The sequence below is a fragment of the Heterocephalus glaber genome, unplaced genomic scaffold (assembly GCF_053883595.1).
Source record: "Heterocephalus glaber isolate CG9 unplaced genomic scaffold, H.glaber_assembly_v1.0 deba00001504, whole genome shotgun sequence".
Classification (NCBI taxonomy): domain Eukaryota; kingdom Metazoa; phylum Chordata; class Mammalia; order Rodentia; family Bathyergidae; genus Heterocephalus; species Heterocephalus glaber.
This window is the reverse complement of record NW_028258324.1, coordinates 1,715,242-1,738,682: the sequence shown is the minus strand read 5'-3', so window position 1 is coordinate 1,738,682 and position 23,441 is coordinate 1,715,242. Positions and strand designations below refer to the sequence as shown.

Genomic DNA, 23,441 nt, shown 5'->3' with positions numbered 1-23,441 from the left:
TCCCAGTTAACTCAAGGGAGGCAAAAACAAAATTAAGGAATAACTAAACTAGGCCTCAGTGGGGATGTATGGTAAGCATATTCATTAGATGTTCAAAGACCAAGAGTGAAAGGAAAACATTTCAAATGGCTTTATTAGAAAAAGCCTTCTCAGAGCAGGCAGAACTTTTGAGTTATCTTGAAGAAAGTGAAGGATGTAGAGTAGAAGATTGTTTCAGGTTAAGTAACTCCTGAAAGTCTCTTGGACCTTTGATAAATTGTGGCCCCAGAGACAGCAATGGAGAGGCTGCCTGGGGATTTCAATAGTTTAAATCATGGTGGTTGGGCAACAGGACAAAGTGTTTAACTACGTTGAGGAGAGGCCCTGTGTTGAGGAGAGGTGTGTGCTGGTGGCAGGGAAGATAGTGGAGTATGATCTGGAGACCATTAAGAGTGTCTCATGGGACTGGATAAAGAAAATGTGGTTTTTTTATAAAATGGAGTACTACTCAGTCATAAAAAATGAGAAATTAGAGACATTTATAGCTAAGTGGATGCACATTGAGGCAATACTCTTAAGTGAAATAAATAGGACACAGATGTGTAAATACCGAATAGTTTCTCTGGTGTGAGAAACTGAAAGTGTAAATAAGGACTAAATGTATAATAGGTCATGTGAAATAGGAAGAAAAGGGGCCAAGGGGAAGGAAGTGGGAGGGCTAAGGGAAAGGATAGAAGGGAATGGGATTAATATGAGAAAATGGAAAAATAGGAACAAAATCTTTGTAAATAGGGAGGGCTGGAGGGGTTGAAGGGAGGGCTGGGCAAGGGTGAAAAACAAGAACCAAGAGAGACTATGTAAAGGTGCAAATTTCCAATGATGAATGTCATTATATTGTATACCTAAAATGTACCAATGATTAGAATGAATAATCGATAATGTAAAATAGGAATAAAAGGTCCAAAGGGGTAGGGGTAGTGGGAGGCACAGGGAAAAGGAAAGAAGGGAAAGGAAAAAATGATGAGAAATGGAAAAAATGGAAATAAAGTCTTTGTAAATAGGGAAGGGTAGAGGGCGTGAAGGGAGGGCTAGGAATGGGGAAAAAATAAGAACCAAGATGCATTATATAAAGGTACAATTCCCAATGAGAAATGTAATTGTGTTGTATACCTACAATGTACCAATAAAAGAATTTAATACAAAAAAAAAAAAAAAGAGTGTCTCATGGCACATTCTTCCAACTCTGGATTCTCTGCTTCCTAAGTCTTTCTCTGGCCTTGCTTTCAGTAGATGATAACCAATGGAAGAGGATTTTATACTACATTAATCTGTATCATTATGACTAAAACTAGATTGCTTTTGACAGGCAGTAACTATCTTGGGCTCTCAAGATGATAATGTCATTGGTGGATTGTCTTCTTACAGTAAAGAAAAACAACACAGCCTTTCTCTCTCAGCTGGCCAGAGTGCAAGAAGAAAAATGCCTTCCTATGAATGGCAGCAAAGCAGCGATTGCTTTTAAAGTGCCCTGTTTCCACAGGTGCTGATGATTGTCATTCTCAATCTTCCTACTATCTTTGCAGAAGGCCAACATCAGCAATGCCCAGACTGCCAGCCACAGCAGGGGACCGGGACATTTTCAATGACAGGTTGAGTTACATGCTGTTTCCTGAGGAGGCTGTGCCACCCAGTAGCCCACCTCTAGTGGTGATTATCTAGTATCTGCTGCCAGGTGGAGAAACAACCCCCCCCCCAACTTATATTCTGCAAATACTTCAGGGTAAGTTGATTCAGAGTGCAAATCAGGTGAGACATGTGTAAGACTGTCAGATGGAACTGGCAGCCTCATCTTGTGACTCCTACTTGGTCTTACCATTTAGTGCGCCAAATTATTTCATACATTTACTTATATTTAAAATAGCTCTCTCTCTCTCTCTCTCTCTCTCTCTCTCTCTCTCTCTCTCAATTGCCATTAAACTTTTTCCCACAAAGTCTTATTATAGTGTGGTTTCTTCCTTGCGGTTAAATTGAATTTAATTGCTCAAGATCTTTGGTCACATTTTTGAAGTTTTGTCTTAGCCAGTTCAATGAGGCCTATCTTTTATTGTTAGACACATTCTAATCTCTACAAAGTCAATATAACGAAACTCTAGGCTGCTTTCTGCAGTTTGCCACTCCCCTGCAGAATGAAGGATTACATTCTCTGAGTCAGGGGCGATGCTCATGGTATCAGGAAGCTGTGCAGGACCTAGAACTTCCCACTCAGCTTCCCATAAACCTCCCAGCCTTCCTTGGCAGACTTGAAGTTTCCTTCCAGAGCAAAAGGTCTTGAGGTCTATGTCACCTCATTCTTGCTCAGCGATGAAGATGATATTATTCCAAGAAAGATGGGTAGAGGGAATAAAAAAATTCCTGAGGCTCACAGAGGACAAGGAAAAGTGTTTTACTCCATGAGTCATTTGTGATTGCCATCATGACTTTGAGGCCAAGGTCTTCAGAACAATCCAAAGGGAATCTCGCTAGATGTCCACCTAAGGAAGTCTGTGTGTCACAGCCATGACAGCACAGTGTGAACAGTGGTCACTGGAACCCAGTGCTCTGTCTACACCCAGCAGAGGAGGAAAGAGAGGCAGAGGAAGCTAGGTGCCACCTCACCCTTCAGTTGCAGAGGCAGCTCTGGGCTTGAGAACAGGTCATGGAAATAGCACTGGTCCCCCCTAAATCAGCAAGCTGGAAGGTCGCAGAAGCTGAATGGGGAACCCTCCTCCCACACAGCACCCCACGAACTTGTCCTAGGGAAGCCAGAGCAGGTGCTTTCTTGCTGCCAAGTTGATTCAAACCTTCAGATTAAACTTTCAGATACATTCTGTGGAACCCAGCGTTTCTTTTCTGTCTGTCCAGCCCACGGAGACCAAAACTTTTAACTCAGTATGCAGTATACTGCCACAAGTGAAGTGGCACTTGTCAGGTAATGTGCTGGGTGATTTTGACTCTTTTCTTTCTCTCTCTCTCTCTTTCTTTCTTTCTTTCCTTCCTTCCTTCTTTCTTCTTTCTTTTTTCCTTCCTTCCTTCCTTCCTTCCTTCCTTCCTTCCTTCCTTCCTTCCTTCCTTCCTTCCTTCCTTCCTTCCTTCCACCTCGAAACACATACAGTCGCTAAACTTTAAGAGTAGGAATTCCAGTAAGCAGACCTGATTTCGAAGTCATTGCAGACGCTGACTCCAGGTGGAAGAAAAGCCCTTTTCATCCTATTTTCTAGGCTTGGGAAGCCGGCTAGAAACCAAACTCCTTGAGCAAACGGGAAGCCTTAGCGCGGCGCCTGCGAGGAGAGGGGTCTGGGTTTGGCACAGTGCTGCTGAGCACAGATTACACTTCTTTAATAATCATAATGATTACAATGACTAAAGGCCTCCAAAAGCTCTCCAAGGGCCACTTCGGTGGCAGTGTTGCTCCCTGGATGGACGCTGGGGCCCCTCCCAGATTCTGACCTCAGCCCTGGCAGCCCAGGGCGAGGTCCCCTGGGATCAGCTGCGGTCCCTGCACCCGGGGCGGAGCCACGAGTGCTCCTCCCCGCCTTCGCCGACCCCCCATCCCAAGTCTAGGGAATTCCCCGTGCACCAGGGCTCGAGTTTCCTGCCGGGACCCGCGGCTTGTGCAGATAAAAGGAGCGCGGAGATGCACGGTGCCCGCAGCCTCCACCAGAGCCTTCTCCGCCTCACCCCGCTCCGCGTCCACGATGCGCCTCGTGCCCCACTGTGCCTCCCGCACCCCTGGCGTCCTGTGCGCGCTACTCGCGCTGCTGCTGCTGCTGCCGCCGGAGCCCCAAGTGCACGGTGAGGGCACGGGAACTCCAAGGGTGGGGAGGGCCCCATTATCTGGGCATGCAGAGGGGACCATTGTGTCCTGCGCCCCAGGAGGGGCTCCCCATTCTCTGCCCTCTGCTCCCTGACCCCAGACTCTCCCATTACGGCGGTGTCTCTCCCGCAGCCGGTCCCGTCGCCACGGTGCTGAGGGAACTCCGCTGCGTCTGTCTGAGCACCACGCCTGGCATCCACCCCAAAACGATCGCCAACCTGCAAGTGACTGTCTCAGGCCCGAAGTGTCCCAGGGTGGAAGTGGTGTAAGTGTCCTCCGCGGGGACCCCCGGAGTTCGGGGGAGGGAGTAATCTTTCCCCGTGCTGGAGCCCGGCTCACAGGTTCATCCTTTTCCCTCCGCAGAGCCTCCTTGAAGAACGGGAAACAAGTCTGTCTGGACCCAGAAGCCCCTTTGATCAAAAAAGTTATCCAGAAAATGCTGGACAGGTACTTGGCCTTGTGATCTTTTCCGTTTCCTCTCTTCTCTGGGAACAGAGACTGAACAAAGCCCTTACTCCCTAGGGTTTGGGTACCAAGTTCCAGACCAGGCTAAGGTTACAGAGGTTGCCAAGGAGAAGGGGTAGTGGATATGGAGCGTCCTGGGCAACCTTTCTCACTGGTGCTACACTGTTGCCAGCGCCGTAGGGCAAAGCTTGTTACAGTGGCAGATACATTTTGTCTGTGCTTTCCTTTTACTTTTTGTTTTTGCTTGTACCAAACCTCTTCAGCACTGTGTTTAGAAAATGGCTGGAGTAGACCAGGGTGTGGAAATTCGGTTAAACTGACATAATTATTTTCTCAACAGTGGAAACAAGCAAAACTGATCAGGAGGAAGGACCGAGGGCCGTGCTTTGGAAAGTTTGCCCAGTCTTCAAAGAGCAGGAGCCCTCTTTTTCTGTGGAGGCTCTGGATCTGATAAAGAAAGAAGAGTTGATTTTTTTCCCTAGCATTTTACTATGTGGATTCCCTGCTCTGAAGAAAATGGGGAAATGCTGTTTGCTCCTGAGTTTCTCCTTAGTTTTTGAAGTGTTTATTATAATATTTCCTGCTGTTTGCTGCTACTTGGCAATTAATCATTGGGTGTTAATCAGTATTGTATTTCTAGTATATAGTCCTTGTAGTGTTAGTGAAAGGTTGAGGATTTGATGGGTGAATTATGTTTTGTTAGAATGCTGCTGAGAGAGAGACATTCTTATCCTCATTCTTCTCATGAAACAGGAAATATTTTAGTGTTGTTTCTTGGATAACATGTTACAGAATTCCTTTCTCTTGGCCTGGTATGCTCTTTAAGTAACCTTATACTTATTAGAAAGTTGGGTATGTCATACAGTAACCTATGTAGGATATATTATTCCTTATTTAGGATCTGTAAATAAGGAATAATATATTCTCATCCTATAACTTTAGACATTTGATGTCTTCTTAGTATGGCATAATGTCATGATACTCATTAAAATTTGATTTTGTATGCTATTTATTAACTATTTTATTAGGTTATTATAATTTAGACCACTAAATATATGTTTTGCATAGATGAAGAAGATAAAAAGAGGTAAATTCCTGACTTGTAGTTCCTGTAGAAATGACTCTTTATGTTTTTTAAATAACAAATTTAACAATGATAGGTGCTCTTAAAGTTTTGAATGCACATCTGATACATTTAGTCATCATTTAGTCTTCTAAAAATACACAGCATTTCTAAGACTTTGATGCCTATAACTTAAAGATTTTGACCATTTTGTTATATGTTAATGTATCCACTATATTAAAATGGCACTTTAAAAAATATGCACATCAGGGCCAGGGATTTAGCTCAGTGGCCCTGCCACCTGCCTCGCAAGCACAAGGTCCTGAGTTTGATCCCCAGTACCAAAAAAAAACTGCACTTCACTGGCTTATAATAATTATTTGTGTTTTTGGAGAAAAAAAATAAAAGATTCCTAAACTTTACTTGTGTTGTTTCATCTTTCTTATGCTATAAGAATGGATTTTATTTATCATTCATTCTACATCATTTTAAACACTTCACTCCTCTGCTCTGTGGTTGTAGAGGAGCCCACTTCCCCATGCCATTGCAGCCCTCAGCCTTGCTTCATGCACCTCCCCTTCCAGTTCCCTCCACAGTGTCAGTAGCCCTGGGGTCTTCAGGAAACACAGAGAAGACTCCTCTCTCTTTAATCCTCACTACTCCTGATTGGGGTGGGTGTTGAGGGCTGAGTCTTCAGCCTGGTTCACTGGGAGATGGTGGATTCTGGAACTGGGGCCTGAGGAGGAGGGCTTAGGTTGTCAGAGTCAGGCCCTGGAAGGGGATCTTGAGACCCCAGGCTCTTGCCCTCCTCTTCCTCTTCCTCACTACTGGCCTCCTCCACCCTGCATTCTGGTATGAATGTATTGTGCCCTAATCAACAGGGCCCACACTGGTCATGGATTGACCAGGACTCTCAGCCAAAATAAACCTCTTCTTTTTTTAAGCTGATCATCTCTAGTCTTTGTTTTAGGAGCACAAACTGAGTATCACACATCTCATTTCATAAGCATGGAGAGCAAGGCTCATTCTCAGCTCACTGCGGATCACTTTGAAGGCACATCTGTCTCACACTCCTGAAGACAGGCATTTATTCACAGCCAGGCAAGTGCTTTCCTGGGCCTGTGCTTTTGCATTTGCTATAGCTCTGCCTGGAAGGAACTGGCCCCATTTCTGTGTATAGGAAGAAAATGACATTCATCTTTTAGAACTCACCTCAGGAGACGTCTCTTCCTGGAGTTGCCTTAGCCCTCCCAACAGAAAGCCTGCCTTCCATTTTGATGTTTCCACAGCATCTTCCAGATATCCAAATTATAACCCATAGTGCATGCTGTCATTAGTTTCTAGGTTTTCCCACCTGTCCAGTAAGAACTCTCCCAGAGCATCAACCGTATTTCATCCAACTCTACATCTCCAATGTGTGGCTCAAAATGACTGAGAATTCGTAAGTTATCCTGACCCAGGTTGTGAGATAGCTTCCTAAAATCGGTGACCTGCACCTTTCCTCCTTGTCAGTGGGTAATCCAGTGAAGACTTTATCTCATGCAGTCCCCCCAACCTGTAACACCTACCCTCACTTTCACTCAGCTATCTCCTATCCTTCCTCTCCTGTCCTGAGCCAACCTCTCTGACTCTTCTTCCTGCCGGGTTACAGCTCATTTTTTATCCTTTAATAGCATTTTGTATTTTTTCTTTGTTACATTTTCTTGCAAGATTACTAGAGTTTATAGTCTATCCACAATGATCATTTGTTTAATGTCGATTTATTCCAACTTCACTGTAATCCACAGGCAGGCAAGGACAATACTTACTATCTTCATCTCAGTTGCTCAGACTGTGCCTAGCATGCAGGAGACATTTAAATTCATGAGTGAGCTAGGCTAAACAAGCCCCAAGGCTCTCTCATATTCAGCATTTCACATAAGTAGTCCATTCTTAGAAAAAGGAAGGAAGAAGGCTAATCTCATTAGCATATATATAAAATGTAGTAATTGGGTTAATGTATTATATGTTATATTAGTATATATTGGCATACAGTAGCATGCTAATATATTATTAGCATATTTTTGTCTAATTTAGGTTTTTCTGTATCTTATGATCTCCTTCACATTTAAAATATCAGTTAGGTTAATATATTTACTATTATTATATGTTGATATGTATACATACAACAGGAAGAGACAAAGATACAAATACATGGAAAAAACTAGAGTAGTGTCAAGGATATGGGTTTACTGACAAGTTTTTCAGCAATACAAAAAAGTTCAAAATATTTCTAAAGTTAAAAAAACATTAAACATGTATGACCTCTCTTTGCTCTCTCAAAAAGTACCCTTTTTGACTTTATGAATTATAGAAAGCACTAAAAAGCAAACAAAATTACCATAAATGTTGCATACAAAATTTCACTGTTTTAAATGATTACTGATGTGTTTTGTCAGTTCCAAAATACTTATTGACCAGCTCCCAATGATACTAATAAGGGAAAGCATATTAAATGCCATTTAGATAGCAAAGTAAAAGTTTTGTCAACAAATAAGCACTACTGGTTACTTCCTGGTTTATCATCATTCATGATCTTTGTTTTTTCTGAAGCAAACTTAGAAGTCTAGTTTGTTCATAGACCATAGAATCAGGCCTTCTTTGTAATATTCTTGCAGTTCTAGTGGCCATGCCCATTTTAGAATTGGTCATTATATAAAGAAAAAAATATGTGACAGTGTATTTCCAAAGTGCAACTCATCAATGAACCTCAGTGGCAATGACTGCTCACCATTTCTTTCATTGCTCATCAACCTTCCTACTAATGCAAAGTGGATGTATCTGGGGACATTTACCTAATGTATACACATTTACTTAATGTATATTCTAGACATATGTCTAATAGTTTGCTCAGACTAATCCGTAAGTGCTATTTCACTCTCCTATCCACCTGAAACTCTCTCTCATATATGAAATCACTTGGAATTAAATAAGTGGTCAGAAAATATCCACTTTATGTAATTAGTAAAACAGACAATTTCTAGTGTACAATGGTCTTCATTCATTCCACCAGACTTTCCTGCTTATTTTGGGGTGTGACACACTAATCCTTCCATTCCTGAAGGTATGACAAGATCTATGGCAAAACATGACTAGTGGCTTTGTTTTTCTGTCATAATTTTCGTTCTTGCATAAGGGGAAGAATTGCTGTGGGTGACTCTCACGTATATAACTGCAAAAGTCCTTCCTGATTGCCACAAAGTGAGGAATTTACTAGACAGATCAGGTACCTAGGGATTGCTTGTTACCTCCATGACTAAATGGAGGAAGAGGAGAGTGTACTTTAATTCTGATTTTGGCTGAGAGCTCACGTTCACAAAATTAATATTATATTCCCCCAAAACACTGTTAATACTTCAAATATGTGGGAAGAGATAATGACTTAGGAAGACCTATGGTTTAGATCTAAAATTTTGTTTCTGCAGACTCTAGAGTCCAGTTTCTTGAATAAAGAGGACACCCCACTCCCACTCTTGCCCTCAAAAATACCTTCAATGTTTGTGTTTGCATTGCTACATAAATTTTTTATTTCTGTTTCTGATCCACCTCCGTGGTTGGACAAAGAGAAAAATGATTGTATTCCAGGAAGAGGCCAGGTATTCTTGTGCTTTGCAGTGCAGTAGAGTCAGACTTGTTGCCTTTCATATCCAGTTCTGAGTATTTCTAGCATGAGACCTTGACAATTTACTTAACATCTCCCTTCCTCAGTTCTCTCATGTAAACCTGGTAGAATAATATCTATCTCACTGCACTAAGGGCTATACTGGAACAAAGCAGGTGGTCCATACCTACATTCCTAAGTAGATATCCTTTCCCAAGGATATTTCCCTTCCCAAGTCTCTTAATTCAAATTCCCCTTTGCAGTAAGAAAATTGAGGCCTGGATACTTTAGGCATCCTTAGTTTTTTCAAATCTGTTCATATTTTCTCTACTTATGTATGAATGATTTTTAGTGCTCCTAAAAATTGATTTCTGAGTCTTATTTAAAGGGCTTCTAAAGTATATACACTCTAGCAGTTCTCCATACTAATAAATGTCTGGAAGCTAATAGCCACCACGTTGAGCACCTCTTATAATTGTAAAGGCCAAGGGTAACTTGTACTAATCTCATGATGTCTCAATAAATTTAATATTAAAATATTTATACAAAATTTTCTTTTCTTGATACACACATTTTTTTGGCAGCCTCTGTATATATTCCCTATTTATTTCCTATCAATTTCCTACACATTTTTATCAAAATGCATGGCCATCAATCAAATACAAACTTATTGACATTTACTGACACTCTCATACAAGACCCTATGCAGGACCCTTATGATGTGGAGATTATGATGATAAGGAGTTTTCGTTTTGAGTGAAGGTCTTTTCATAGCAAATATCCTCAGTCAGTCCATGAAACAAAGATTCTCTTGAAAGTAGAGAGGATGAGAGGAGAGGAAACGGGGAAGAGAAGAGGGGCAGGAAAGATGGTAGAGGGGAAGGGAGAGAAGAGGGAAGATCATGATTGTTGTGTCTTTTCTTCCTTTCTCCTTTTCTTATCTCCTTCTCCATCCTCGCCTTTCTGTTTATTGCTGAGAATAGACACCACTTAGAGGAGGAGGAGGATCTGGATGGGCCTGAGGGACACTCTACAGCCAGCAGCAGGTGACCCACCATGAAGGAGACCTTTGAGTCTTTTTAGGCTGACTACACTCTCGCAAGTGAGTGTAGGGCAGAGAAAGACAGCAGATGAAACTCTTATTCGCACACAGAATAGTCAGAAATAATTAGCTATTGTTTAAGCCACCAAGTTCGGGGTTGACTTGTCACACAGTAAAAGAAGGTCACCATTGAGCAGCAATTTATTGTATACACAGATTCTCAAAAAACATTGCATTAGAATTTCCTCAAATGAGTGACTATGTAGTCATGCACTTGATATTCAGCAAATACTACTCAAATGCAAATTCTGAGACCTGCAAACTCCCAGTACTCCTATGTTACAGCACCCAGGAGGCTGTCTCCATCCCCTCACCCCCTATACAGCACAGCAAAACCTCAACCTGACTGCCAGTTCCTGAGTCTGGACAACTGTTGTCACCTCAGTTACACAGAAAACATCTGGTTTCAGGACTTAGGGAGGATCTTTTGTAGCCTACTGTTTTAATTTCTTGCCTGAGGAACTTTAACAGAACCAAAATGTTATTAACCCTAGGAATTCTGTACTAACTCTTCTTATGGCTGATTTGCACACAACAAATCTCTTTTATACTTGAAAGAAGGATTTGAGAGGCACCACTTAAAACTATTCTGTGGAAAATAGAGTTAATGTATGACTTAATTTTCATGGTCTTCCAATGTCTCTAAGTATTTTATTTAAAATAACAGATAAGTTCTAATTTAGTCTTAGAAAACTTGCTTGTTTCCTCAATGACTTTGCTATTCATAAGGAAATTGAAAGGAAAAAGATAAAATTACTTGCTACAGTTTTTTTTTAAATGCCAACAACAGGATTACAATGAAGATTCACAAAAGGCTGCCAAGTTATTTTAAAAAACTCCAGTACCCAGACACTTGCTTCTACTCCTAGCACTAATTTAAGTCATAATTTTGTATAAGCTGGTTGCTTTTAATAGAATAACTGATTTTAAAATCTTTTGCCTATTTTTGTACAGTTTATCACCATTTGTATTGTGGTTCTACTCATGGAAGAAAAATATGCAGATAAGAGAAATGGCACCAGTCTACATTCCCACCAACAATGGAGAAGGGTTCCTTTCCCCCAACACCCCGTCAGCATTTGTAATTGGTTGATTTCTTGATAGCAGCCATTCTTTCTGTGGTGAGGTGCAATCTCAGTGTCGTTTTCATCTGCATCTCTTGAATGACCAGTGATGTTGAACATTTTTTCATATATTTATTTGCTGTTTTTACTTCTTTGTCTGAGAAATGTCTGTTCATTTCGGTTGCCCACTTTTGAATTGGGTCTTTGAATTTGGGAGTCTTATTTTTTTCAGTTCTTTATATATTCTAGATAGTAGACCTTTGTCTGAGGTACAGCTGCTAAAAATTTCTTCCCACATTGTAGGTTGTCTCTTAGCTCTGTTGGTGGTTTCTCTTGCAGTGCAGAAGCTTTTTAATATGATGAGATCCCAGTTGTTGATTCTTTGTGCTAGCTCCTGTGCTACTGAAGATTTGTTCATAATGGATGCATATTGAGGCCATGCTTTTAAGTGAAATAAATAGGACACACATGTGTAAATACCAAATAGTTTCTCTAGTGTGAGAAACCAAAAGTGTAAATAAGGATGAAAATGATTAAAATGAATAATTGATCATTTGAAATAGGAAAAGGTCCAAGGGTTTGAGGGTGGTACTAGGGGAGGGGGAAAAGGAAGAAGGGAAAGGAAAAATTATGAGAAAGAAAAAAAATGAAATCAAAGTCTGTGTAAATAGGGAAGGGTGGAGGGGGTGAAGGGTGCACAGGGAATGGGAGAAAAAATAAGAACTAGGATACATCATGTACAGGTACAAACAACCAATGATAAATGTAAATGCACTATATACCTAAAATGTATCAATAAATATATAAATTAAAAAAGAGAGAAATAGCAATTAACAGCAGTAGTGACATTAATTATAGTAGTTATTTATATTCTAAAGTGTTATTTATATTCCATTGTTTTGGGCAATTGCTTCAGGTCTTGCTTTTAAAGAAGAAATTGAATAAGTCACATGGGAGTTTTATAATGTGTAGCACACAATAGATGCTTAATCAATATTTCTTGAATAAATACAAAGTAGCAAAAAGTTCTTTTATCTCAAATGCTGACTAATGGGCTTGTGAAATTTTAACAATAAGTTTGTTACTACTTCCTCATGAAACTTCTGATGATGTGTTTTTGTGACAAGATACTTTTTTAAGACTGACTTAATACAATTGTGCTACACTTCTACTTTTTTCCTGGTACCAACCAACTCAAATAGTATCATCATCTCAGAAAAGGTTCCATACAATTACTGTACTAAGTGCAGTAACTAGGAGACAAGTTTGAATAGTGTTAAATACGGAGAAAAAAAGTGCAGTGGACCTAAAAATATCACCAGAAATTGGTTTTGGAGGGTCATAGTGGACAAAAAAAGAGTCTATTAATAATGTTAAAAACATGTATAGTTTATTCACATTTTTGAAAGATAATTGTGAGCTGTAGAATGACCCTTATAGAATTTGTATAAAAAACCTATGTCTATCTCCATACATGATATACGAACATATCTCTGTGTAGTATGTGCATCTCTTTGTCTACATATACGTGGATGTATATAAATGCAGATAGAATAGAAAACATATGCTAATGGTTGCTGGTGGGTATCTCTGAAGGACAGTAATGTGGAATAATTGTGAAAGGATTGTGCACATTTGATTTCACAGGTACCTTCTGTATATGAATCTTCTTTAACAGATTATATCGTCTATCTTTGTTAGAGTGAAAACAAAAGAAAAAATGTTAGGTCTTGCTTTTTGGGTACAATGAGATGGTAGAAACAAATAGCTTATTTTATAATACAAAGCGGAATGAATTTGCTTCTGCTTTCTGGATGAAATTATAAAAGACAAATCATTTGGAGGACAGTTGCCCATAAGCTAATAATCAAAGCGAGTGTTTGATGATAAGTGGCTCATAGTTTACCCATATTCTCCCAAAAGACCCTGACATTCATCACAACTAGGGCAGGGACATCTGCTTTCTCTGCAATCTGGAAAGGAAAAGTAACTCTCTTTTTCAAAGGCCACATGCTTATGTCTTCAGGTGCTGAATGCAGTATAGAAGAAGCATGGCATATTGTTTCCTGGCCACACAAAATACATGCAGCATTTCAGTCTAACCTCATAAGTAGGGTGCTTACCCATGCATAAAGGAGATGGTGTTGAGAAAGAGAGATTAGGAGTGGGAAATGATGCATTGAATTTAACTAATTTAGCAGGAATTCTGACTTGCCTGGCATTTATCTGGGTTGGGCACAACTTGACCATGCTTGTATGGGTATATCACCACATACCATACCCTATCTTCCCCTGCCAGTCTCTTCTGCTTCATTGGCTACAGGACAGTGGGATCGAAGCCATCTGAAAGGCATATAAAGCCAATTGTTGCAGACCTGTAGGCAGTATCTCACCCTCTGGCTGAGGGGTCCTGGCTCAGAAACAGCTCCAGCTCAGTCTTTTCCACCATGAGTCTCAGATTCAACGCTACCTCCTGCTCTAGCCCCAGCCTGCATCTTGCCTTAGGGGGATTGCTGCTCCTGTCATTGCTCCTGACTGTGCTGGTTCCCTCTACCAATGGACAAGGTAAGACAAATTTAGGGAAAAACAAGGGTAGAGGCTTTGCTTCCCTGCAACTGTGGTGGTGGTGGGGGCGGTGTTGACTGGGGCTGGAGAATGTTATTACCCTGTGAACTCTAAGTGGTGGTGGCATGTGTTCTGGGCAATCTGCTAGGCATGATACTAAAAGTTTACAGGTCATATTAACATGGCCTCCTGGGAGAGGTGCAATTACCCTCCATTTACAAATAAAAAATAAACTGAGGAAAATAACCATGACCACTAACACAATCACATGTTCTACCATAGCTGCAAGCATAGAGTCGTTTGTTGAACTGCGCTGCCTATGTGTGAAGACGGTCTCTGGAATCCATCCCAGCAAGATCTCCACTTTGGAGATGATTAAGGCAGGATCCCATTGTTCCAAAGTCCAAGTGATGTAAGTTCCTGCTTCTGTACCATTTGGGATGCCCTCCACCTGTGCCATCTTCTCCAGCCTCTTGGGTCTGTTCTGCTTCCCAGGCTAGGATACTCACAGATGATTCTGTGCTCTCTTTCAGAGCCACACTGAAAGAGGGCCAGAAAGTCTGTCTGAACCCAGATGCTCCAGGAGTCAAGAAAATGATACAGAAAACATTGGAAGGTCAGGAATCAGCTGCTTAATTTGCTACTTCTTGCCAGAATTTTTCTACCTGCCTGGAAGGGCAGGATTTTGAAGTCTTAAATTTCTATAGTTATTCTTTTATCCAGGACACCTGTTCTTACTGTATGACAATTGGGATAAATTTTATTCTGTTTCAAAAATCACATTGTATTCTGAGAAGGCACGTTAGGGATGAGAGAAGATGGAAATAAGCAAGCCCAGTAATAATGCATAAGTTATGGTTATGGTTTATTCTCTAATTCTTGCTTAAACACTGTTCTGTGCTTTCCATTTCCATTTTTTTTTTTTTTTTGAGACAGGGTCTTGTTCTGTAGTCCAGTTTGGCTAGGAAATTGTGGCAATATTCCTGCCTCAGCCTTCTGAGTGCTGAGATTACAGGTGTGTGCCACCATGACCAGCTATATTTCTTTGTTGGAACATTTATTTCCAATCCCATTTGTGTTAATTTTTCTTTCTCAGTTGTTAGGCTAGATGAGCTCATGACGATTAATAGATGTCATGACAGCCAGTAATATCAAGCACCCCGAAAAGCCAAGCATAGAATGTACCTCATTTTTTTATACTTTGATATAGAGTTTTCACTGTCTTAGCCATAGAGTTTCTGATTTCAAACTTTCCTCTGAAAAGTGTTTCTAATGTTTATGTTAGGCTTCAGACCCTAAAACTAATAGTTGTAGGATGTAAGTCTGTAAGCAGTAGTGACTTAAAGTGAATTTATATTTTACACTAGTAGAGCAAAAAGTGCATGATAAAAAAGCATTAATGTACTCTACAAAGAAACCCCAGCACTTTCTGCAGTGATAACTAAGGAAAATGGCTGATTTTATTTAATGTTAATTGTATTCTTGCATATTCATATATATTTTCATTTAATTAATATCTGCACAATTATAATTTCAGTATTAGAATTGAACTGGCAAATAAGTATAACAGGGAAACATTACTAGGCTACTACTAATTTTTTAATCCACAAAACCTTCATTCATTTGTTAACCCTTAAAATCAATACTTTCATTATTCTTACAAAGAGGTTAACATAACATCAGATTTTTCTATTGATATATTATCTTATATTATCAATTGAAATAGACTTTGGGGAAAGTTTTAACTATCTTTTGTTTATTTTCTTGTTCTGCTTTTTGTTTTTTATGCTTTGGTATTTCACACTATTGCCAATAAAAGCCACTAAGTTGATGCTGTGTGACATTTTAAATGTAATATATTACACAAAAATTATGAATCACTTTAAAAATACCATGGAAAATTAAGTGTTTTGCATGTGTACATTAAGTAATCCTTACAAGATAGCTATAATCTGGTTAAAAGCCTGTCCTCTGGAGCCAGAATAAGTAGGGAACCTTGCTCCACCACTTGTTAGCTGTTTAACTTTGGTCAGGTTGCATAATCTCTCTACAGTTTAGTTTCTTCCTCTCTAAAGTGGGGATCATCTATTGTTCATCTCATGGAATTGATGCAGGAATTAAAAGAATTAGCAAACTCAAAGTGTTTGAAATAGTGCACATCATAAAATAACCCACATATAAGGTTAGTGATTGTGTATTATTAAATACTATCAGAATCTCCAGGATCACAGAGAAAAATCTAAAGTTCAAGAGATTAAGAAATTTGCCCTGGGGTGAGAGTGCAGATCCTGGTAAAGAGTTTGCCTAACATATGGGGACCTGGGTTTGATCCCCAGTACCACAAGGAAAAGAAAGGAAAGAGGGGAGGGAGGGAGGGAGGAAGGAAGAAAGGGAAAGACGGGAGAAGAAGAAGAGGAGGAGCAGGGAGAAACTTGCCCCAAGATCAGATAATTAGGTGATCCAGGAATTTGAAATTGTGTTCTTAATCACTACACAGCCCCTTTCCTTGATTCTTCCTCATCTAATGAAATTACATTACATAGTGTTATTAGCACATCAAATAGTACTTCACATGTACATACATACATACATACATACGTACACATACAGCATAGCATACCATAGTAAACAGACTGTACTGGTCAGAGGACAAGAAGAAAGTTCACCTTCTCCAAACTCTCCAGACTTTGGAGACCTTTACACACTCAGCATGCAGTTCACAAACTGTAGTATTAAAGACTTCTTTTTACCATCTCCTCACCATCATTGTCCTAATGCCTTAAAATCTTTTGTCTAAAAAATAAATGCATTTAAGTAATGGATAACAAACGCTATATACAAAACATGCAATAAAGCAGCAAATGGGGATTGCAGATATTTTCATTAGCTTGCCTTCAACATTTAAAAATAACTCAGGCATTGAACAACACTGAGATTCCATCTTACGCCAGAAAGAATGGCCACCATCAAGAAATCAAGTAATAACAAATACTGGTGAGGCTGTAGTGGAAAGGGAACCCTTCTACAGTGTTGGTGGGCATGTAAACAAGTACAACTACTATGGAAATCAATACGAAGACTCCTCAAAAAACAAAAACTAGAAACTCCATTTGGCCCAGCTATTTTTCTTCTAGGTATCTTCCTGAAAGAGTTAAATACATCATATTACAGTCATTCATGCATACCCAGGTTTATAGCAGCACAATTCATAATAGCTACATCTTGGAAGTGGCTTATATGTCCATCAGCATATAAGCCACTGGACAGATAAAGACAATGTGGTATTTACACACAATGGAGAACTACTGTGCCATAAAGGAAGATAAACTTGAGTCATTTGTAGAAAATGGATGCACCTTGGGACGATAATGTTAAGTGAAATAAATCAGAAATATAAGTTTAAATATCATGATTTCTCTTATATGAGAAACTCAAAATATAAATAGAGCAAAATAAAAGACAGATAATAGGAAATAAGGACAGAGATCTTTTGCAAATGGGAAGAGGACCAAGAGATGGAGGGTGGGGAGGGAGAGGAAGAGAAGAGGATGGAAAAAGCATAGAGACGTGTTTTGTACATGTGACAACTCCCCACAAGGAAAGTGATCTTTATGCATTACAGACATGTGCTAATAAAAAATAAAAAATGAACAAACAAAAGAAAAAAAAATAACCTCAGGCATCAAGTCCTATCTCTAGTGGTTTCTCCTGAAAGCCAGCAGGGCCAGTGCTTGCATGTGCTGCCCCTCCTGAGGCACAGGTGTATGTCACCACAGTGTGAATCCTCTTGTTTGAATGCAGAGGAAGCTGACCTGACAGCCACTCAGTATTGCATGGGTCCAGTCACTCATCAAGCACTGAAATTCTGAGGTGAGGCTGCATGAATCCAGTGTGTCGCTGGTCTGGAGTCAAAAGCTGGCCTCATATTCACTCCCTCTGATGTTAACCGAGAGGGACCTCGTGTTTCCATTCCCTAAACACGTAGTAGCTGCATCGTGGTTTGCAGCTGCTGCTGTATTGGATGCTGAATGCTAGAGTTGCTCTTGATATTACTATCGGGGCAGAGGTGAGACTGGCAAGTGGACAGGTCATTATGACCATAGGTGGCTGGGTTAGCCCAGAGATCTGCTCCAATTGCCCTGAAGAGCGGACACGAGAACAAGCCAAGACCTTAACCTTGTCGGTCTTCACAGTCATAGCAGCTCTGTGCCTACCTGTGACCTGACTGGGGATAGAGATAGGACCGCTAACCTCATCAGCTTCCTGTTTCAAACACTTTTAAAGAAGCCAGGTAGGGAGAGAAGGGGATTAAAAAAGAATGAAGATGCGTTATGTCCACAGACCAACTCCCCACCATGCATGTAATCATTATGTGCTGCAAACATGGCTAAAAAAGCAAAAATAAATACGTGGGTGTATGAGTGTGATGTAGGTAGGTGTTTATGTGTGCACGTGTGTCCCACCTGTGATTTACCAAAAAGGTGGGGGTGATGCAAGCTAGAATGAGGGAACACAGCAATGGAAGCAGGAGTCAGGGTGGCCCTTCTGGGGCTGAAACATTTCGCTAAATCGGCACTGTGGAATGGACCCAGCCAGGAGAAAGGCAGTGGCGAGGCCTCGGAGAGAGAGCGCCGCCGGGCCATGCATCACAGCGCTGCTCCTGTGAGGTCTGTGCCCTGAGCCTGGGTCCCAGTGAGTCCTGCAGGGGACTTCTGGTGCCCCCTGCTCACCCACGGGCAGAGCCCTAGCTTCTGGGTGCGGGTGCGCCCAGCCCTAAGCCACGGAAGACAGTCGACGCCGACCAGGCCTGCCCTGGAGGACTCTGTGCAGCCTCTGCCTACCCTGCCCGTGTCTTCCCTCACTCAGTGCTCGATGCTGGGTGCTTGGTGCTCGGTGTTCAGTGTCCGAGCCTGGGGGCTGCAGGCCCTATAAGCCCTGGCGAGCAGGGAGACGCTGGCCCTGGACGCACTCACTGGGCAGCGGCCCTCGCTTCCGGTAATGCACGATGGCTGTGGGCCCTGTCTGCCCCACGAGAAACAGGAACTTGTGGCTGCAGGCCCAGCCCAAGCTGCAGGCAGTGGACACAATGCCAAGGCTCCGGGTCCCAGCCAAAGCCGCGAGAGCCACTAGGAAGCCAGGACAGCTACCCGCGGGAGGGAGCGGTGTGCACAGGACGCGCTGTGGACTGGGCGCGGTGTGGACGAGGCGCAGTGTGCACAGGACACACATATCCTCTGACTCCGCCTGCAGCCACGGCCCTGTGCCCCCGTAAGTGGCACGGTTAGAGGTCACACACACACATACGCGCTCCTCCCTTCCAAGGTCCTGGGGTCCTGGCTTCGCGGGTACAAAGGCGGCGACTGGTCGGGTGAGCTGAGCCACTGCCAACACGAGGTCTTGCGGAAGGGGTGTGGATCCCGCCACTCGTGGGGCCGCCACACCGAGCTTGCCTCAGACCGCTGGAACCGCGTCACACTCAGGCTCCTTCCCCGTCGTACTCTCCCAACCCCTGGCTGCAGCGATCTCTGCCTTGCCCAGGTAGGGAGTCGCCCCCAGCCCTGCACTGAAAGTCACCTGGGAGCCAGGCCCCTGCCCTGCTGCAGGTGGGGTTTGCACTTTCCATGAAGCTGCATAACAGCTTCCTGGTGCCTGTGCCCTTCCGGTCTTAAGCAAATAAAATGAACCGAGCTGTCCAAGTATTCTTCATTACAGAGCAATAAACAGTGCTTCTACATCATATAGGAAAACGACACTGTAATTTTAAACAGAAAGTATTTTGTGAGAAGGTTTGGTTGAAGGATGGGGTTTGCTGGTGTTGTGCCTTGGTGGATACAAGTTTGCACGCTCACATGACTGCATTACTTCACGGCTAATGATTTATTTTTAATGTTGCAATGAACTTCATCGACAAATAACAGCCCTTCAGTGTTATAAGGCTGCTTTACAAAATAATAAGTAAATAAATCAGACTATAATTTTATTCCCCTAAGCTTCATTCTCTACTACAGTCAGAAAATTAATAAAAATAAAACTGAGGCTGGGGTGTAGCTCAAGGAAGAGCATTTGCCTGGCATAATGGAGGCCCTGGACTCCATCTTCAGCTCTAAAAAAAAAAAAAAAAAAAGCCTAGAATGAGTACTTAATGCTCAAATATGAATTCTTTAAGGGAATTGTACTGAAAAGTATTACTCTTTAATTGAGTCTTTGAAAACGTTAATATTTCATCAAAAATGAAATCTTAGACATAGCTGTTGGACCTACTTCCTGCCTGCAGGGGATCTGCCATTGGGCACCCTACTGGACTTGCTTTTGTCACCTTGTACACTGTTAGCGTCACTCTATGCAGGCAGATGTCTTGAATAGATTGTTTCACTCAGCATTCTCTGGTTCTGGGGAACTTCTTTGCAATTTTCTACTTTCCAATGTGTTCCCCAACATCAGAGGTGTTACTGCTGTAGGTGGGTTGGGCCAGGGAAGCCAGGAGAAGTGTGAGGTGGCTTTTTCATTCAGACTTTGGGAAGAAAGGACTGGCTTGCAGTGTGGGTGCATCAGTTACCTGTTGCTTCCATAACAAATTACCATAGGCTGTGGCTGAACTGTGAAGCCAAAAGGAGTCTTAATGGGCAGAACTCCAGGTGTCCTGAAACCCATGTTTCTCCTGAAGGCTTGGGGGAGAATCCATTTCCTTTCCTGTCTCAGCCTCCAGAAGCCATCTACATTACTTTTCTGGTGACCTATTCCTCAGTCTTCAAACTGCATTACTCCAACCACCACTTTTGTTATCTTCTCCCTCCTGTCACCTCTGTAACTCTTGTAAAGACCCTGTGAACACACTGGGCCAAATTTGATGATCCAGAATAACCTTTCCATTCTAACACCCTGAAACATTCTGTGAGGTCTTCTTTTTTTTCCATCATAAAGTCACTTATTCATAGTTTCCAAGAATCAGGAACCATTGCCCACAATGCCCAAGGAAGAAGAATCCAGTTGAGGAAGAGAAGCTACTATAGACCCTAGCTCAGGAGCAATGCAGTTTTCACCTAGTGCTTGTGTGGTGGTAGGATTAAACTCCTAGACAAGAGAGAGTATGTTATAATTTAGTCTCTTAGGGGTAAGGGGATCCTTGGGATGATGAACTAATTAAAACAGATACACTTCTAGAGGCTTAGGAGGTGCCAGGAAGTCATCTAAAATTTCTACTCCCACTTTGCAAGTGAAGTAACATTATTCTTGTTATGGAGAGAGCTGAGCTCGCAAACTTAGAAAAGCCAGTACTTGTCAGGAGCTGCACAGCTCTGCTGGCCCCCAGCTCTCTGCTCTGGCTTTCCTGTTGCCCTGACTTTCACACAAGAGAGCAGCCACTCTTCAGACTGGCACTGGCCCTCATCTAGCTCTGGGAGGTAGAGTAGACATTTGCCAAAGGGACAAGGGAAGCCTGCAACCACCACCAGATGAAAAATAAATAGAATGACATAAGACCATTGAGTGCTCAGAATGACTGGAGGCAGTTCCTAGCTTTGTAGGCTGGGGACACCTATGGAGAGAGGCTGTCCATAGGGCTCCCTGCTGGTTTTACCTACCTGGAGTTTTTCACCATCAGTACAACTTTTATGGACCATCACCCAAATGATCTTTCCAAAACACAGAAGCAAGCACAACATGCCTTTTCCCTTTATCAAATGTTTAGTCCAAGTTTTTAGCCTGGTACCCAAGGTGGTGCCAACTCCCTTCCCCCCATGTGCCTTACTTTTCTTACCTGTGAAGTGGGGACCATGTGAGTATACACATTACAGGCTACTGCGAGGGTCACTAGAGGACACACTAAACACTGGACACTGCCCTCAGCCATAGTTGTTGCTTTGAAAGAAGCAAGTATTTTTTTTTTTTGCTTAAATTCTTTTATTGGTACATTTTAGGTATACAATACATTTACATTTATCATTGGGTGCTTTACCTGTACGTGGTGTATCTTGGTTCTGTGTGCCCTTCACCCCTCCACCCTTTCCTATTTATGTATTTTTTGTTTCCATTTTTTTCTTTTCTCATAATTTTTCCTTCCTCTTCTTTCCTTTCCCCTTCCCCTCCCACTTCCCCTATCCCTTTGGACCTTTTCTTCTTATTTCAAATTATCAATTATTTGTTTACTCAGACATAAAGAATGAGAAACTAGAGACGTTTATAGTGAAATGGATTCATATTTGAGGCCATACTCTTAAGTGAAATAAATAGGACACACATGTGAAAATACCGAATAGTTTCTCTAGTGTGAGAAACTGAAAGAGCAAGTATTTTTGCTGTCAATTCTCCTCCATGCACCATCCCAGTAGACCTGGAGGGTGGAATAAGGGTGGTTAGCAGAACAATCTTTGGTGAAAAGTAGCAAAAAAGATTGGGCCATCACTAAAAGTACTTTAAGTCAAATGAACTCTGAGGGGAAATGAGAAGAGTGGGTTTTTTGTTGTTTTGTTTTTGCTCATTTTCCTTTTGCTTTCTGTCTCCAACAACACACTTCCCTATATTCAAAAATTAGTAGGTCCCACCACTCCCAGCCCAGAGGAAGGGGCTTATAGGCCGCAGTCCATCCCGCCACTCCTTGCCCAGAGGAAAGGGTTTCTGAGCTGCTGTCCCACCACTCCCAACCCAGAGGAAGGGGCTTTTAGGCCGCCGTCCATCCCGCCACTCCTTGCCCAGAAGTAGGGGCTTGTGAGCTGCTGACAACCTCTCCCAGCTCAGAGGAGGTGAGCTGCTTGGGCAACAACAGCATCACGCCCCACCCACCCTGGGTCAAAATGAGAAGACACATAAATAAGTCTCAAAATCAGACTTCCAGATTACCTACAGCAACCCCAAAGGGAAATGAGATGGAACCCTATGATACTCAACCACCTGGACTCCCTGAACTGGCAACAAAAGAGGATCTGGAAAAAATGAAATCAGAAAGAATTTCTCAGATAACAGCAGCGATTGGGCTCATAGTGCAAGACATGATTAATAAATCTAGAGAGGAGCTGAGGAACATGATGGAATCCCAACACAGGAAACAAATGGAATCCATAAAACAGATGCAAATAGATTTCCAGGAGATGAAAAACTCCATTGAAAGTCTACACAGCAGAATGAGCCAATGTGAGGACAGAATTTCAGATATAAAGGATAAGATTGCACTTAGTGACCAGGAAAAGAAAAATTGCTTCAAAATTATAAGGGAACATGAGAAATCAATCCACCACCTGCTAGATGATGCAAAGAAGAATAACATAAGACTGATTGGGATCAATGAAGAAACAGGAGAGAGTGGAGATGACATAAAAAAAATCTCTTCACAGAAATAATGGCAGGAAACTTCCCAAGCAGGGGAAAAGAGCTTGACATACAGATAAGTGAGGCATATAGGACTCCAAATAGCCTTGATCAAAAAAAATCTACACATAGGCATATAAGTGTTAAGATTCCAGAAACACAACAGAAGAACAAAGTTCTCCAAGCAGTCAGAGAAAAGAAACAAATCACATACAAAGGAAAGCCCATCAGAATCACAGCAGACTTCTCAACACAAACCATCAAGGCAAGAAGGGCTTGGAGTGACATATTCCAAGCCCTAAAAGAAAACAGCCTCCAACCCAGATTGATGTACCTGGTAAAACTATCTTTCAAAATTGATGGAGAAATAAGATACTTTCATGAGAAAGAGCACATTAGGAACTTCATGA

General features: G+C 41.8%; 2 protein-coding genes and 1 long non-coding RNA gene across 3 annotated transcripts in view; 2 read left to right on the top strand and 1 right to left on the bottom strand.

The window, feature by feature from the left end:
- Positions 1 to 3,478: 3,478 nt before the first annotated feature.
- Positions 3,479 to 5,782, top strand: LOC101707377 (alveolar macrophage chemotactic factor). Its single transcript, XM_004833922.4, has 4 exons — positions 3,479 to 3,810; positions 3,965 to 4,097; positions 4,196 to 4,279; positions 4,638 to 5,782. The coding sequence occupies exons 1-4, from the start codon at positions 3,714 to 3,716 to the stop codon at positions 4,654 to 4,656; spliced, it is 333 nt and encodes a 110-aa protein (XP_004833979.1). The 5' UTR covers positions 3,479 to 3,713; the 3' UTR covers positions 4,657 to 5,782.
- Positions 5,783 to 10,217: 4,435 nt separating this feature from the next.
- LOC101706145 (uncharacterized) overlaps positions 10,218 to 23,441 on the bottom strand; it is a 123,369-nt gene continuing 110,145 nt past the window's right edge. The window contains exon 10 of the long non-coding RNA XR_015440779.1: positions 10,218 to 11,607. This is a non-coding gene — a long non-coding RNA (uncharacterized LOC101706145). The remainder of the gene's footprint in view (positions 11,608 to 23,441) is intronic.
- Ppbp (pro-platelet basic protein) lies at positions 13,337 to 15,949 on the top strand. The gene is made up of 3 exons (XM_004833921.3): positions 13,337 to 13,731; positions 14,014 to 14,143; positions 14,265 to 15,949. The coding sequence occupies exons 1-3, from the start codon at positions 13,614 to 13,616 to the stop codon at positions 14,365 to 14,367; spliced, it is 351 nt and encodes a 116-aa protein (XP_004833978.1). The 5' UTR covers positions 13,337 to 13,613; the 3' UTR covers positions 14,368 to 15,949.

Bases quoted from the DNA above. Each gene is read 5' to 3' on its own strand.
- LOC101707377 (XM_004833922.4), top strand. From the start codon at position 3,714: ATGCGCCTCGTGCCCCACTGTGCCTCCCGCACCCCTGGCGTCCTGTGC. The intron at 3,811-3,964 runs GTGAGGGCACGG...TCTCTCCCGCAG, and splicing joins GCCGGAGCCCCAAGTGCACG to CCGGTCCCGTCGCCACGGTG. The intron at 4,098-4,195 runs GTAAGTGTCCTC...TTCCCTCCGCAG, and splicing joins TGTCCCAGGGTGGAAGTGGT to AGCCTCCTTGAAGAACGGGA.
- Ppbp (XM_004833921.3), top strand. From the start codon at position 13,614: ATGAGTCTCAGATTCAACGCTACCTCCTGCTCTAGCCCCAGCCTGCAT. The intron at 13,732-14,013 runs GTAAGACAAATT...GTTCTACCATAG, and splicing joins TCCCTCTACCAATGGACAAG to CTGCAAGCATAGAGTCGTTT. The intron at 14,144-14,264 runs GTAAGTTCCTGC...GCTCTCTTTCAG, and splicing joins TGTTCCAAAGTCCAAGTGAT to AGCCACACTGAAAGAGGGCC.